The sequence below is a fragment of the Fundulus heteroclitus genome, unplaced genomic scaffold (assembly GCF_011125445.2).
Source record: "Fundulus heteroclitus isolate FHET01 unplaced genomic scaffold, MU-UCD_Fhet_4.1 scaffold_45, whole genome shotgun sequence".
NCBI lineage: Eukaryota > Metazoa > Chordata > Actinopteri > Cyprinodontiformes > Fundulidae > Fundulus > Fundulus heteroclitus.
The window spans coordinates 2,559,745-2,577,721 of record NW_023396868.1 but is presented as its reverse complement, the minus strand read 5'-3'; the positions used below and the strand labels follow the sequence as shown (position 1 = coordinate 2,577,721).

Below are 17,977 nucleotides of genomic sequence, written 5' to 3'. Positions count from 1 at the left end.
GTAACACTTCTCATGAGGTCATGTTTCAGTGTCTCAAAAGCAGTCTGGCATGCATCTGTCCAATCACCAGGTGTCAGTCTCACATGACCTCTCTTTTTGACAGGTTTGCGACCCCTTTTGTGCTTGTTTTGAGCATCCAGTCTAGGTGTGATCTTAAAAAGTGGTTTTGCTTTTGCAGAACATGCCTCAATGAAGCTCTGATGGTACATCACCATGCCTAGATATCCATCCATCCATTTTCCAAACCGCTTAATCCCTCATGGGGTCGCGGGGGTTGCTGGTGCCTATCTCCAGCGTTCACCGGACGAGAGGCGGGGTACACCCTGGACAGGTCGCCAGTCTGTCGCAGAGAGACAAACAACCATTCACAACTAAGGACAATTTGGAGAAGCCAATTAACCTAACAGTCATGTTTTTGGACTGTGGGAGGAAGCCGGACTACCCGGAGAGAACCCACACATGCACAGGGAGAACATGCAAACTCCATGCAGAAAGATCCAGGGGTGTACTCAAACCTAGGACCTTCTTGCTGCAAGGCAACAGCGCTACCCACTGCGCCACTGTGCAGCCCCATGCCTAGATGTGATCTGATTTTTCTAGGACAAGGTGTTTTCCCATCATACTCCATGAGGTCATCATACTCCATGTCTTTCACTTTCTCAGGGTCTGTTCAGACACCATTGTCACTGATGACATTCCCAAGAAACTTCACAGTCCGCCTTAGGAAGAAGCACTTCTTGGGTGCGAGTTTAAGATTGTGTTCCTTGAGGCGGGAGAAAACCATGTGTAGGCGATGGAGTGTGGTTTCCTCTGTAGGTGCAAAAACCATCAGATCATCAAGATAGCACAATAGGCTTGTGAAATTCTCATCACCGTATATGGACGTCATCATCCTCATGAATGTAGCCGGACTATTGCACAGGCCTTGAGGGATGCAGTTGTATTCATGTAGTCCAAATGGAGATGAGAATGCTGAATATTTTTTGTCATCATGGTGCAAAGGGACATTATAAAAGCCTGATGTCAGGTCCAGAAGAACGCATTACCACCAAGGGCAGTCAAAGCATCAGCTCTGCGGTAGTGGGTAAGCATCCTTCACAGTTCTCGCGTTAAGCCATCTGAAGTCAGTGCAGACGCTGAGGTCACCATTTTGGTTTCCATACCACTTGCTGTTTAACTTCTGGATAATGACTCTCTCTTCCATCTCATTCAGGGTCATTCTCAGTTTCTCGTACTGGCTTGGTGGTATGCGTCTGTAGGGTAAACGGAACAGCTTGTCATCAATAAGATGGATGCGGTGAACAAACCCCTTAACTTCTCCACAATCCATCTTGTGATGGGAGAAGATTGACTCATGATGCACAATGAGGTCAAGGAGCTTGTCTTTCCACTGCAGTGGCACTTCACATGATTTCAGATCAATGTCTTGCAGACCCAGAGCCTTCAGTGCATGCATCATGTCCTCCTCTGACCTTGGCTGCACAACTTCACTCTGTACACACTGCACATTACACTCAATCTTGTCAGCTTTTGGCAGGTCCTCAACTGCAATACATGGAGATACATCTGTTAATTTGGCATTTCTTCTCAGTACTACAACTCGGTCTGTAGGATTGATGACTCTAACAGGTACCCATCGATCTCCCCAAAGAGGAGTGACAACTCTGCCAACAAGGATGTGTTTTGGCCCAGCTTTAGACAGTGTTGGCTCAACAATCACTGTACTGCCTGCCAACATCACTGCAGACTCAGGTAACTTGCTCCAGACAAGGTGTTCACTCTGTGGTTTCAGGGTCACACAAGTCTTGACTTTCACCGTCTTTACTGTCTTTTTTCACTTTATCTGGAATACAATCACCCCTCCAACGTTCTGTGTTGGATAGCAGTGACATAAATTGGCAGTGGTCAGGTGTCTGGGCATTGTTTTGGTGACAAAACTAGTCTCCAGTAATTGTTGGTGTTCTTTAGTTGGGTTAAAATGTTTTTGATGGCATTGCTGCCAAGAATCATGTGTTCTGTCTGGCCTGGAACAACCATTGTTGGAATTATCATCATACATCCATAAACCATGACATCAAGGTTATACATGTCTTTGGGAAAAATCTGTTGTCCACCACAGCGTATAATCACATAATCTTGAGCCATGCGTTTCGTTATGTCAGGACACTGCTGTAAAAGGGACTGAACATAGGACTCACTTATTGTACAAGCCACTGAACCACTGTCTAACAGTGCTTTGAGGATGGGGCCATTCTGTACAGACACAGGCGTGTAGAACAGGCTAGTTTCTGCTATTCTTTGGGATCCCTGGAACAGAGTGCAAAATACGGGGGGGTCCGGGGGGGCTCGACCCCCCCGATTAACCCATGAGACCCCCTGAAAGCCTCAAAAGCAAAGTTAAAAAGGGGTCTTAAATTGTGTAAAAAAAATTTAAAATTAAATATTTTTTTGTCACTAATGGTCACTAAAAAATTTTTAAGCTCAACATGTCCAGTATTTAAAATTCAAAACATTTATTCACAAATATCAGAATCAGATATACTTTAATGATCCCAGGGGGATTAATACTAAAAATGTTTAAATTTTAGTATTAGGGACTGATCTTATCTGTTGTGCCTGTGCACTTTATCTGTTTCACTGTTGGTGAATGAGGAACGTCTTCTCGAGTCCTTGTATGTCTGGTGAATGTGAAGAATTGACATTAAAGCTAACTTTGACTTTGACATTGTAATGTTATAGGCCTACTGCATATTGAGAAAATTTACATTGGTATTGCGCAACAATCGGGAGATGGGGACCCCCCCATATATTGACAGGTGTTTCGCACAGTGCCCTGGAATATCAGTTTCTTGAATGGGGTCAATGTACTACTGTACAACTCAGAGAGGGATGCATTATCTTGGATTTCTGGAAATTCATTACTGGTGGGAGGTTTATTGATTTCACCTGCACTGCCCTCCCTTGTGTGCAGACCAGTCAGTTTTCCTGATGCTCTGGGGCAGCTCTTTTAGTTGGGCAGTTGTGGCATGAATGGCCTGGAGCATAGCACTTGAAACAAAGCCTATTTTCTCGGCAATGTGACAAGGCACTGTGGTCATCAGCTTCGCAAATAATGCATGGTTTAATAGTGAAACCACCTCCATCTCAGGGTTTTCAAACGATTTGCCCCGCTCTCTCAGGCAGTCAGAGGCAAAGTCAGCTGCTCTGTTTAGTCTCAGCCAGTAGTCATATGGGTCTTCGTAGTCTATTGGCAAAGTAAGTAAAAGTCAGCTAAGGGGACAGCAGAGTACTCAGTAGAGCTAAAGTGTTTTCTGAGGAGACTATAAATCATGTCAGGGTGAGCAGTAATGTTAATGCTATTTCTAATACCAAACTTAAATACATCCTTTCCACTCAGATGCAAAAGGATTTCATCAGCCTGCTCTTCAATCTTAACATCACTTTTCCTAATGGATGTTCTCATCTGATCTTCCCAGTCATGCATTGTAATGGAGTCTGAGGCATTACCTGCAAAACATGGAGGTTCTTTGACCTTTCTCTGCGTGACAACCTGAATCTGGGACACGTCAGATACACAGCCAGACTGACCCACAGTACTCACTACAGTTTGTGTGGCTGTAGAACTGGGAGCAACTGTGTTATGTGGCTGCATGCAAAATGATGTCAGCCAGCTGATGTCCTATCTCCTGGATAACAGATTTCATCTGGGCAGCTACACACTGTCACTAGCAGGATTTGCTGGGTGTGCTGGCATGATGGTCAACAGGAATATGGATCCTAGCACTAGGAATTTAACCTAACGAGGGCATAAGACCACTAGGAGCAGGACTATCAACAGAAAAAGGAATGGGAGCAAGCATACCTCTTCCCTTACCAATACGAATGGGTGTGCTAAACCGAAAGAGGTTACTTTGATTAGACATTGTTCAGGAGTTGAAATGAAAGGAGGATGACGTATGTACAGTGCGTTCACATATATACTGTGGATCAAGAGAAAAAAAAAGAAATAAAGCAGAGATTTAAGATGACTTATGCACATTTAGGTGACTTATATACATATGGATTTGGCATTGTGCGTTAAAGTGATACCACATAAAGAACAACAGTGAGGTTGCTGAAGTCTCTTATTTAGCAGGATTATTGCACAGGTTATTGCACAGGGTATTAAATAGTAATTGCACATTAGTTATTAAATAGTAATTGCAAACTAACTTGGAATAAACAAATAATAAATCAAAATAAATCATTGCTGTGTAACTGGTGGACCTGTAGGGTCCACCAGTTACACAGCAGAGCGCTGAACAGACTCTGTAATTTACAAACTCTTATTACAGTGAGTTTTGAGAACATTTTCTTGTGATCGTATAGTGGTTTTGATAATACATCTTTAAAATGAATTTAATGCAATTTGGTCTTTCTTTTGTCGTGGGTTCCTGGAGGGCATGTCGACGTCTTCAGGTTATGGTTTTATTTTCACATCTCCCAAAAGTAAGTGCAGAGTAGGAGGGAAAAATTTCCAAAAAAAAACGCTCTGAGTACAAACATGAAATTTACATCCTTTCAGAAAAAAATACTTTTTTGTGCTGCACAGCAATGTTACCTTCTCTGTAACCAGGCCAGACTGACTCAATAGGGCCAGCAGCTCTTCTTATAAATCCTAAGCCCCGCCCTACAATTAGATCAGCCAACAATTGAGCATTTATTTTATGACATAACACAAAACACTTATCCCAAGAAAACACTATATTTATTTCCTGCTTCCGTTCCAAAACTACTTTCTTTAGTTAAAATCAGTGATTTTTTCTGGCGGAAAATCACTGATTTCCTTTATGGGAAAAAACAGGAAAAAGAAACCGGAAGTATTACGCCCACTTTATCTCAAACGCCACAATCGGACAAAACAAAGCTTCCCGGGTGAGTGCAAACGTCTGTATGTGTTTAAGTGTAAATGTATGACTTCCGATTATTGAGCATCGCCAAGTGTGCACCCTTGGTCGCGCCACATCTTACAAGGGAAAAAGGTGAGTAGGTAAAGCGATCCGGCTGCAATTATACACAGAGAGGGACACGTAGTTGAATGAGTGTGTGCGCACATGTATTGCTTTGTGTGTGTGCGTGTGTGAGTGCGTGCGTGTCAGCGGGATGAACCACACTGCACCATCAAAACAAATGAGAAATTAGAAAAATAAATACAGAGAGCAGTCAACATTAATTATTAAATTACTTAACAGCACCCTCTGGTGGTTCACAGAAAATAAAGCTAGCCACGTTATGTCGTCATTGAAACAACTAACAAACAAACAAACTGACAAACTGACAAGTACAACAGAAAAAAGGACAACCATAACTGACAACACAAATTACTGACATTTAATGTAACATAATTACCTGCATAATTAATAGCGCAGAGAGCTTCCCTACTGGTACTGTAACAAAATTCCAAGTTAGCTTTTTAACATAACCACCAATACTACTCAGAAGAGAACCGGATTTGATGGCTTACCACAGCGGAGCGCTGAACAGACTGTGTGGAATTTTCGGTTTCCCTTCGCATTTATGGGCAACCAGTAGGGGGAGGGGCAAAAACTACCCATCACAGGACAATTATGAAACATATTTTAGCAAGAATTCCAATAATAATATGTACATGCATAAATCAAATGGAGCACTATGGCGAAAGCTGATTGGTCCACTTAGGAAAGTAAAATCTGTCGCTCTATTTGGCATTAAGATATCAATTCTTATTGCCACATTGCTAGACAGGACACTGGGGGGAAAAAAGAAAAGAATTTCAATACCCGTTACACATGCATGCACAATCGTGCACTGCTTCTCGGTGTAAGGTTGTGCAACCCGAATTTCTGTAACTTGGCTCGGCCCGCACACGAAAGCCTCATTCAAAATGGAGGGATTCAAAGAAGCCCTCATCAAAACTATGTTTTTGGTAAATACTGCAACTATGTCCGCGTCAAGTATAAATGTCTACAATGCTTCAAAGGGCTCACTCCCAGTCCATCCAAACAGGTGGGGCAACCCAACATGTGAGTACAATCAGCCTTTGTACTGGTCAGTCATTCACGCACAAATTCACACCCTGACGGTGGGAAGCTACAACGTAGTCACAGCTGTCCTGGAGTAGACTGACAGAAGCTGCACAGTACCACATGCTTGTTCCACAAAATGTTAATACTTTAATGGCAATAAAATTTGAACTCTGAAAGATGTACCTGTATCTAAGTTCCTCCTTAGCAGGACCCCATTCTGACATAAAACATATATAGCTCATTAAAAAACCCATATGACTTGTTATAATCTCAGGTTTTGGACAGGTGTAATACTGGTGTAACCTCAGAGTACATGTGTGATGTTGCTTACATAGGTACAGTGAGGGCTCAGACACATTAAAAATTAGGGGGAACATTGGAGGGGACTGATCTTTTAAATCAAACGCAAACCTTTTTAGCCGTGCACCACCGTCTGTGTCCCAAGTGGTTTGACGCACCCCCAATCTTCAAAAAAATAAAAATAAAAGTTACAATATTTAGTTACAATAACACAACCATCATAACAAAGGTTATGGAAATAAAATTGGAACATAATTTGAATTAAACTGCAATAAAGTTACACACAACATCCACAACAGAACCCTGAGGATTTTCAGGTGCAGCAGTGGCTCAGCCTGGAGCCAGAGAAAGAAAGAGACACTCAGATCGGTCAAACCTCTACAACCTCAAACGTCAGGTGGATTCACGGACTAAACCCTGTGTGTGTTCTCACTTTATTTATTTTATGCACCAGCTTCTAAATCTGAGTCAAACAATTTACGCTGCAAAATGCAAACACGAAGAGAGAGAGAGAGAGAGAGATTACCTTCAGCAGGTAAACACGCCCACGGCAATTAATATCCACCACAGTTCTCTGCTTGCTTGGATGCTTTTTTCTCTGCTCCTTCCTTGTTTGGATTTTTCTGAGTTTAACTTTTCATCTCTTAACCAAAAGTACAGAATGGTTGGACAAAACCATTTTAGATCAGTGACTCTCAAGGATTTACTTATTTCGTTTTTATGTTTTCCCGTGAGGACTCTGATAAAACGACCAGCCAATGTCAGCTAATCAGCACAAAATGCCTACCTTCACCACAGAGGACTTTGACAAGCTTCTACAGAAGATAGTTGTTATGAAACTGAAAATCCCCCGACTTGAAGTGATTGTGGAGGTAAACGCTGGATATCGAAATTATACAACTCTGCCCATGATTCCAGACAGTGACAACCAGCTCAGCGAATGGAAATAAAAAAAAAAACAAACACCTGTAGCCCCCCTGAAACTCTCTGGGCGCAAAGGCAGAAGATCAAGGAAAAACCCCGCACCTAGACAAAACAGAACTGGCTAATATTACAGAGACGTGTTCCCATTACTCCAGGGAAAAGAAGACAACAGGCAGTTGTCACTACAAATGATTGGAATGAACCATCTATAAATGTTGGAATTCCACTACAAAACAGATTTGCTCTACTTCAACATGACACCGAGGAAAATAGTCCAGCAAAGTCTTATCCTAAACACAAAAATACAAGCCACAAGGCCACAAACCTTAACATTATGCAATGCACCTGTAAATGGAATTAAACACTTATGTAACAAGAATAACGCAGAAGTGATAATCTGACTGTAACCGGTTGTTTGATATATCAGAGAGCCTTCTAGAGATCATGAAACAGTGCCCGACCCGGGGAAAAAATAATCATAGTACACACTGGGGCCTTGGGTGACGTTGTCTGCTATATATAGTTGAGAGTCTTAATGTCAAGGTGTTTCTCAATGGACTTCTTGTAACCATTTATTGCAGAGATAAGAAATAAATAATTCCGATGCTTAACAACTAACTAAAAAAATGTAATTAAACAAGCATAAGCTTCACTGACAACTTCAATATTTTCTAGGAGAAAATACATCTTTCCAACATAGACAATTTCTCACTAAATAGGTCAGGTGCAAAACTGCTAATTTCCAGCACGTTCTATTCTGTAAACCATGCACCAGCACCTTTGTCCTTAAACAATGTACAGCAAGTGCATAAACAGATGATAAGTCTAGTACAGCCTGCAATAGCCAAGATATAGCTAGCCAGGAAGATGGCCCAGAAACAGACTAGGGCTGTCATAAACAATTACTTTAGTAATTGATTACTCTATCGGTAATGACGATTAATAATGGAATCGGATAGAAAATTTACACATTCTGCAGATTTTTCACTTAATTACTTCAGTGTATTTTATGAGCAATAGAAACAATTAAAAAATGCAAATTAGCAAATGATGATTGTTTTTTAATAACAAGGAGAAATGTGCAGCTAAAAAGTTCTAGGATCAAAATGTTAACTTAACATCAATAACTCAGCTGCCTCTGTTGTGAAAATGCAGGACGTTTTCACTTGCATATTGCATTCTGAACTATTTTTAAATTAAAAAGCATACATCTATTCGTGTAAAACATAACCCTTCTATTGTATTTCAGGGCTAGGTTGAACTCTTAGTGTTTTTATTACACAAATAGAGAGTAAAAATGACACATTCATCAAAAAGATAAACAGCCAATTTCAATTCAGGCATAAAAAATACTGCCTTTTAAAAAAATACATTCTTACCTATGCTTAATAGAGTAGAAATACATTTACTGTCTGATAGCGGGGAAATTCGGGTGTGACAGTGGCAAAAACAGGTAGGCCTAGACACCAGACTTACAAACCAGAAAAAAAACTACATTTAAAGTTAAGCTGTACAGAGAAAGAAAAAAAATATACTGTGACAGCAAGCAGGCTTAAATCTGAAGCTACCAGACTTTCCCTCTTCTTTCTGAAAATGTTTCCACACTGTTATGGAAATATAATCATATATATATATAATAGTGTAGCTTAAAGTAATACAGATGTTAACTTTAACCTAGTAACCTAAAGAAATGGATGTGTGTGAAAACAAAGGGTGCATTTAAACTTCAGTGAGACACATACCAGGAGCAGGATGCACCGAGGCCATATGACAGTCTTGTGAGTGATAACGCTGTTAAAATGTTTGCATGAGGGTGTATGTTGTTTCAGTCAAACTCCCAGGAACCAAACTAGGAGATAGATTATATTTAAAGGTCAAAGGTTAGGAAACAGATGTGTGTAGCAGACTGAATGTCTCATGCAGGTCCAGCCCCGCTTGGACTGTCTGTCTTAAAAGGGGGGAACAACGTGTATGTTTTGAGACAGGTTTCAGACACAGGCAGAGAACTTAAGGTATTCGATGCTGTGATAAACATGTAAGTGTCTCCCACTTTGGAATTCCAAATTGTAACTAGAAACGTTCCATTTCTGAAGAAATTGAAGAAGGCGCCCGCCTGGTGGTGCGCATAACCGTCAAAGCCAAAGCTTCCGAGTTCCTTGGTTGTAGGCTTTTTTCGCTTGGGGATTTTAAATCAAATCTTCTGAGTCAAAAGGATTTGTCTTCATCAAAACCAGCCGACAGGAGAAGGTCTGCATCGAAGCAGCATGGAAAATTGGTGTTATTAAAACACGATTAAATACTTCAATGTAGAATGAAAAAATTAAATATGTGAATAAAAAGGTTAAAGTCATGAGGTGAACTGTATTGATTTAAATTGAAAAATCGTTTTTTAAAGCCAAAGGGAAATGAAATATTGGGTGAAAATGTAATTCTCTGAAATTGGCACAGCTTGGATTCGAACCTCGGATCTTCTGCTTTGCAGCCCGAGACCTAACCCACTCGACTAAAACACCAGTGCCGTGCTCAGCCGTGCATTTTTGAGAGGTCAACTGTGTTGAAGAAGTGGTTTTTGGTGAATTTTGTTCCAACCGTAAGCCGAATTGGCGTCAAGTACAAAAAGCCCTGATCGCGGCGTCGAGACAAACCTTTCGATATATAGTATGTGGGGGTAGACCCTACGGTTCGGGCTGTATTAACGGTGACGGAAGATAAATAAGGAATAAAGAAACCCTTATTAGGTGCATAGTATAAGGCCTCCGCCATGCATTTTCAATGCATAGGCGGGCGCCTAATAAATATATGTTTAACTTTTGTTTTTGCCTCTGAATTCACTGCCTTTTTTCTCTCTGTGCCAAATCTTCAACCGGGTGAGACGAGAAGGGGGGGCCGTTAGCTAAACGGGCCCCACAGGTGTCTCGTTAACTGGTGCCGAAACCCGGGATTTAGCTGTGAGTAAAGAGTCTGTTTGAATATTGGACAGGGAGGACCTTGCCATAAGCATCACGGGTCGACTCAAAACAGGTATGGAGATTTTTTTTCCATTGGCAAACCGTTAGGTGTGTACGCTAAATTTGAGTGATGCTTTTGGTTTAAGGAAATCTCTTCTCAAAATATCAGAGGCTGAACAGTACAAATAGGTTTAAATAGAATTTATGTTGAAACCGAGAAATGAGAGAATGAGAGTTACCTGTATGTCCACGTCGGAAAACCGTAAAATAAGAGAAATAATAAAAATATACAGTTAAAACTTAAATGTTGAAGCTGTAAAAGAAAAGACAATAAAAAATATAAAATACAAAGATAAATCAAAGTCTAGGAAGTTGGTCGCTCCCTCTCCAGGACTGACGAGTCTGGTGAATTTTAAGACTGAGGTGGAACGTTACCTTGGAGGAAGGAGACACTCCACAGAAACGTAGTGATAGGAACGGCCGAGAATACATAACCATCTAAAAGTTGAGACTACGACAGCAAGACCTTTAAAGTGAGCTGTAAAAGAAGATAAGAGATTAAAAAAGGGGCCCCAGGAGAACAATAGAATTGCTCTCTAACATCAGAACAGGGTTTCTGATGTACGACGATTAGATGCGGAGTTATTAAAAATAGAACGTTTCGTCGAGTGGAAGGGTATTGAAAGGAGACCCTCTGCGTGCGCAAGGCTGTCTGTCTTAAACGTTGTCTGTCCTGGTCGGTTTAACAATTTTATTTTGGTTTAAATGGGATCCATGGTGTGAATGATCAGAAGCTCCGGTGTGAGTCTGTCTCTGTGTGTGCGCGGCTTCGAAGTCTCTTGTGGGTGTGTGAACGGGTGGTTACGCATGCGTATGTGTGGCTGTGAATAGCTTTGCACGTGTTCTTTTTGCGGTGGAAAAGTACTGAGTCAGGAAGCTGTGTATAGCATTGAAACAAAAGAAGAAACAGCACAATCTCCTCCGCCATACAATTTAAACACTACTTCTTCCGGATTGTATCCAGTTCTGGATGTAAGAGGCGGAGAATTAGTGGTAGAAACGCTCCCGGTATATACTCCAAGGGGCGATATATGTTTAGATAATACTCAACACCCGCATACGTCATTTAATGCACCACCCATATCCCTCACTCCTTTGAAGTCTTGTGAGCCTTTTCTCGCTCGAGCTGCTCGCGAGAACTCGTCTCAGTCTGTTAATAGGCCTTCTTCCCCGCCTACAGCTTTTCATATGACGAAAGCAGGCCCTGAGGAGCATGCGTTGCATGCCCAGGAACCTGGAGTAAGACCGCCCTCTAGGGGCTGTTCTTCTGTATCTTCAGAAGACACACAACCAGCAACAGGTTTAAATCATGTTGATCTTAATAAAACAGGAACTAGATCACCAACAGTATCGACTAATGTCAAGTTTATTAACCCACGTTCATTGGAGCCTGAGGTTAATGTAAAAATGTCACTAAAAGCGATTTGGCAGGAGGACGACTCCACTGATTTGTTAAATGTGCCACTGTTGGATTTCTCCTTACAGGGAGAAACGCATGCTGAAGAAGGCATGGTTGATAATAATGGGTTATATCATTCTACTGAAGAAGCAGAATTTGCCAGGAGTCAGAGAACACCACGCACTCGTGGTGTGGGAAGAAATTTAAAGGATAGCTTTCACAGCATGCTTTCAATGACAACTCGTTCTCAAGATCCCACTAGAGTGCAGATGCCTATATTACAAAATAATGTGGGCACAGAAAACTATGTCCCTTATTCATTTGGTGATGTACAAGCCCTGGTGGACAAATTGCATAGTATTGCAGCTGGTGGCAGATTGTGGCTTGCCGAACTTGATAATCTAACTAAAGGAACTAAACTGGCTTTTGGGTGATTTTAGAGCTGTTCTAGGCCATTGTGTTCCTGCTTCAACTGCAGATGACACTGAATATGAAGCTCGAACATCCAACATTAGGGATGAAACTTCCTTCTCTTCAGCTATCACTCGTTTGGGGAATGCAATAAGAGAACATTTCCCATTATCAACTCCTGCAGCGATTCCCAAGTTTGACTGGGATCCCTTACAGTATCCAAAGGATTTCATTACTCAAGCTGAGGAGAGTTGGATCAAACACACAGGTGTAAATCCAAAAGGGGATAGTTCTAACTTGGGTGAATTACTCAGGGAAGCAGTCCTGAAAGGTGTGCCTCCTTTGGTGTCACAGCTGATGAAACAGAATCCTGAGATGCCTGGTTGTGAATATGCCCGCTGGGAAAAACATCTTGTACATCATTTGCACGTGGCTCAGGATGTAGAGAAGAAGAAAAAACAAGAGAAAGAGGATATTCATAATCAATTAATCAAATTGCAATTATTAGATGCTAAACGGCAGGTGAATCAACGTAAACAAGAAAAAACTGAACATGTTATGGTCTCAGCAGTTGCATCACCTGGGGCTCCGTCCCCGATGGTGACACCTCAGTTTAATCCAATGCAAAGGGGGGGAGGGACCCACCCTCCTGTTTTCGATCCTCCATGTAACTACAGATCTGCGGGTTCTGCACGTGGATTCAGATGGCGATTTGGTGGACAGCGTGGACGGTCAGGTTGGAGTCGTGGGCTGAGAGGACGAGGTGGATATGGCGGACCTGGGAGAGCACCTGTCGACATTTGCTTTAACTGTGGACAAGTTGGACACTGGGCAAGGGATTGTCAATCCCCACCAGGAGGTGAGATTGTGCCACCAAACCCTAATATGGCCCCGCCTCCGCAAGGTCAGTACCCCCAGCACGGGGAAAACTTTTATGGACAATTTTGACACATCCCTGAGAATAACTCCAGCAGCGTGAGTTCCACAGACCCCATGCTGCCAGCGAAGGTTAGAGAAGATCACATGAACTTTTTAGTCGACACTGGAGCTACATATTCCACTATAATCAATCAGCCATCTGCCTCTGTGCTGTCGACTAAGACTGTGTCACTAATGGGTTTCTCAGGGAAGGAACAGCGTCTGCCGTTGACTTTACCACTTCCGGTGAAAGTTGGAAACCAGAAACTGCATCATTCATTCGTATGGTCTCCATCTACACCTGTCAATTTGATTGGAATTGACTTGTTGGATAAACTGGGAGCCGCAGTGCTTTGTGGACCTCAAGGTTTGACTGTTACCTTTCCAGACGGTCCTTCTCTAGCCTGTGGTCACACTTTCCAGGATGGACAATATCTGATTCGGCCCGTGGGGGAAGAGTTTGCTGACATCTACTGGGGACTCTTAACAGAACCTGCTGAAGCTGGTGTTCTCTCGGTGTTCCAGCTTTGGAAGCCTTGGATTCAAAGCCTAAGTTCCTACCTGACTCCACCTGATCCGCCACACGTCACTCTGTTCTACGACAGAAATCACACAGATTGGTATAAGGAATCATTTGCTGCAGAACTTGAAGGTAACGCATGGAAAGTCACATCTAAGAACATATATGTGGCCCCTGAGGGGGTGGCAGCCGCAGTGATGTTAACTCCTGAACAACAGCAATGGTATATGATGTCAGATGAAGCATTTCCTCATATTTCTCTTTCTCTCCATTCTGAGCGACAGGCCAGTGAATTAGGAGGGATGGTTAAGCGTTCCCTCCAGACTACTGATTGGGCACCGACCAGCGTCCAAGGTTTGCTGTTTTCAAATTCCACTAACACATATCAGATTGTTTGTGATGTCACTAACAAAGTTCTTTTGAAACATGAGCTTTTGACTCGACACCATGGCAGGGAACGTACCGACCATCATAAAGCAGCAGAGATGTTGGATGCTCTCCCATCACAACTCTGGGCAACCAGTCCCACGGATGTGGGATTAGTTTCATGTGCTCCAGTTTCATTTCAGGTTGCAACTGACTCTCCTATTTGGGTGAATCAGTATCCACATAAACCTCAAGCGGAGGAAGGCATTGCTGACACCATCGCGGGCCTTTTGAGAGCTGGAGTTTTAGAACCCTCTGTATCAGCCTGGAACACACCCATTTTGCCGGTGGAAAAGAAACACACTGGTAAATATCGCATGGCACGTGATCTTAGAGCTGTAAATTCTGTTTTGAAGACACCTACAATCCCTGTACCTAACCCATATGTGGCCATTTCCAGTTTGGAGCCCTCTCAGCAGTGGTACACATGTATTGACTTGGCGAACGCATTATTCTGTCTTCCTTTGGCTGAAGAATGCAGAGACGTTTTTTCATTCACTTATAAAGGTTGCCAGCTGCGTTACACCAGACTGCCACAGGGATTTGCTCTATCACCAGGTATCTTTAATCAAGTTTTGAAAGATGTTTTGCAGACATGTCCTCTGCCAAGAAACACCACCCTTATTCAGTACGTGGACGATCTGCTGTTGGCTTCACCAATTACTGAGATCTGTCTTCAGGCTACAGAACTGGTTCTGAGACACCTCCATGAACATGGGTTCAAGGTCAGTAAGGATAAACTGCAAATTGCCAGAAAACAGGTTTCTTTCCTGGGCCGTGTCATCTCCGCAGGAACAACCAGCATGTCCTCCAGTCATAAACAGAGCATTTTGTCACATCCTAAACCGCTGCGCGTGAAAGACATGCTGTCTTTTCTGGGAATGACTGGTTACAGCCGTAACTATATTTCCGGCTATGCAGACCTGACGCAGCCTTTGAGGGACTCCGTGAAGGCGCAAGGTATGAGAAAACTAAATAATGTTTTGATTTGGACTCAGGAAGCGGAAGAAGCATTTGTTCTGCTTAAACAACGACTTGCATCTGCTGCTGAATTGACTCTTCCAGACTACTCTATCCCATTTTTTCTTGATGTTTCTGCAACCAGATTTGCTTTAAATGGCATCTTGTTTCAACGAAAGACAGGCGAGAGAAAAATTTTGATGTATATATCAGTCATGTTGGATAACGTGGAAAAATGTCACCCCTAATGCACACAATATGCAGCAGCAATAGCCATGGGACACAGTCTAACCATTTTGACAACTCACAGTGTTGTGGCTTATGTGAATTCACAAAGCTTCACTATGACTGCACTCAGACAACACAGGCTGTCCAAAATTTTGGAAGCACCCAACATCACATATACACATGAAGGTGTGAACATGGCAGATGGCATGCCGGATGGCGAACCCCATCAATGTGAAGAATTGGTTTCCAGGATGGAGAAGGTGAGACCAGATCTAGAGGCTAGTCCTATTGAAGGCCCACAGGTGAGACAGTTGTTTACAGATGGCTGTTGTTTCAGACATGAAAGTGAAGGACTTAGAGCAGCCAATTCTGTTGTTGAGCGAATAAGCTCAGAATTTGTAACAAGGAAGGCAGAAAGGTTACAAGGACCTCAGTCAGCCCAGAGAGCAGAGCTAATAGCATTAAAGGCATTAAAGTTGGCAGAACAACAGGAGGTAAATGTATATTCAGATTCTGCATATGCCACAGGTGCAGTTCATGTGGAGTTATGTCAATGGTTGAGAGCAGGATTTTTGACAGCGGGGGGTAAACCTATAAAACACGAGATGGAAATGAGAGCGCTGGCCGATGTTTTGATGTTACAGGGCAGAATTGCTGTGACAAAGTGCAAAGGACATGATAACAGTAATTCAGACATTGCATTAGGGAATCAGGCTGCAGACCAGGCTGCCAAAGCAGCCGCTGGATATGTGCCTCAGATGATGATGGTGACGGTGGAAGATGAGTTGAGAGAAGAGTTGAGCATGAGTAACATTAAACTGTTGCAGAGCAGAGCAGCTCCGGAGGAGAAGAATATGTGGAGGCTCAGAGGAGCCTCAGAACAGGAAGGTTGCTGGAGACTCGTTTTTCCTCCAGGTTTAAAACAGGACCTTTTTTCTGAGGCACATGGTGTTGGGCATGTCGGCGTCAGACAGATGATGAACAACTTGAACTATTGGTGGCATCCATTTATGTCAGATATGGTCAAACATTTTGTACACTGTGTGGGAAATTTAACTCAAAGAAGACTGTGAAACCTTTGCAGAGCAGATTTCCTTTGATCACAGTTCCTGGGAAGGAAGTGATTCTTGATTATACAGACATGGTGACCCCTGCTGGAGGCTTTAAGTATTTGTTGGTGTGTGTGGACGCTTTTATAGGATGGCCAGAGGCCTGACCTGCTAGAAGAGAGGACAGCACAACTGTGATAAAATGCCTCATTAACCATTACATTCCCAGGCACGGGTTCCCTGAAAAGATAAGGACTGACAATGGAACCCACTTCAAGAACCAGGACCTGCAACAAGTGGAGTCCAGTTTAGGGCTCACACACAGGTTTGGAACAGTGTATCACCCGCAATCGCAGGGCAAAGTGGAGAGGATGAACCTGAATTTGAAAAATAAGTTGGCTAAAATTTGTGCGCAAACAAAACTATCATGGGTTGATGCCTTGCCTCTCGCTCTGATGTCAATCAGGTCTTATGGGAGTTAGGGTCATTTTGACCTTTTTCCCTGGCTCTCGCTGATGGGAGTAAAAGAGGAAACATCTGGAGTCGTTGTTTAATAGGACTGTTCCAAGATATGTCAAGTAGTGGAATTAATCGCTCTGTTGTTGTACTTTTTGTGATAAACACTTCCCAGAATTTAAGCCCTGTTGCCAATTGACGTCAATAGCGTGTAACGCACACACACCAATGGAGACACACAGACACTTGTGTTTAACGCACACACATTATGAGCCTTTAAAATGGCAAGCTTTGTATTTGAATGTCAGAATTCGCTCCTGAAACCCGTTTGTACGTTTCTAGGCATAATAAAGACGAATTCTCGTTGTTAAGACAAAGGAACGCCATTTTCTCGAGTCTTTCTTTCGTTTTAAAAGGTTAATAGTTAAGTAATTCTCCCACACAATTGGTGACCCCGACGTGATAGGAAAAAGGGAGTTTTGCCTTCCCGGACAGACGGCTTGGGTTTCCCCCGCTCGGAACTGGCCCTTCCGCGCTGGGGTGGAGGAGAGAGGACAGAGGTGAGTGTAAATAAATTTTTGTACTGGTCTCTGTCTTCTGCTCTCTCTGCTTGTTAGCGATGAATCTGCCGCCTGTGTAATTTGAATTGGGAAGAGCGTTGTTTGTGATTGATTGACAGACGGGAGTGGTCGTTCCTTTGCCTTGACATCTATTTGGTATTTTTCTACGTAGAAAAATAAGTTGTCTTAAACATCAGAAGATTTGGAATGATATTGGCATTCCTCCAGAATTGGGCACACACGACAACTTAAGGAAGTGATTGGTTACTCCCAGCCGCTTTTATCGGATGTCCCGTCAAATATGACGTTAGAAGCGACGGCGTATAAAAAATGAATCGGACCATTACGGGTCTTTGCTGAAGTTTTTCTAATATACATAACTTTTTAGAATCAAAGAGATCATTGTGAGAGAATTGATCTTATATATTTCGGTTGGTCGGAGTCTTTAGGGTGTGGCCCTGTTAATGTAAGCGCTTGAAGAAGAATAAGGCAGTTCTCGGATCATTCCATGCGTGGAACTCCGATGAAAATGTGGCCTTAACAGAGTTGACTGCAGTCTGTTTTTGGTTGAGTACTCCAGGTTTAGGCAAACGAGGTAAAAGCCTCCTATCAAAATTTGAAGCAAAGAGGCCTTGCTCGAGCACGTGAAGTATAAATGTTTATTTTTAACTTTTTTTTTTTTTTTTGCTCTGGGTCCCATAAACAACCTGATTTAAATTTTCTGTGCGCACAGTTGAAATCCAGGAACATTGAACATTTGGACCATTAAGAAAA

General features: G+C 42.5%; 1 protein-coding gene across 8 annotated transcripts in view; it reads right to left on the bottom strand.

Annotated features, from left to right (window-relative positions):
• nfic (nuclear factor I/C) overlaps positions 1-17,977 on the bottom strand; it is a 274,335-nt gene that overhangs the window by 143,926 nt on the left and 112,432 nt on the right. The window contains exon 7 of one of the 8 annotated variants that reach the window (XM_036131687.1): positions 6,456-6,509. The exons of the other annotated variants lie outside the window; for them this stretch is intronic. Within the exon in view, the coding sequence (XP_035987580.1) occupies positions 6,460-6,509 (50 nt within the window). The 3' untranslated portion in view covers positions 6,456-6,459. Of the gene's footprint in view, positions 1-6,455; positions 6,510-17,977 lie in introns of those variants that run through there. 8 annotated transcript variants of the gene reach the window in all.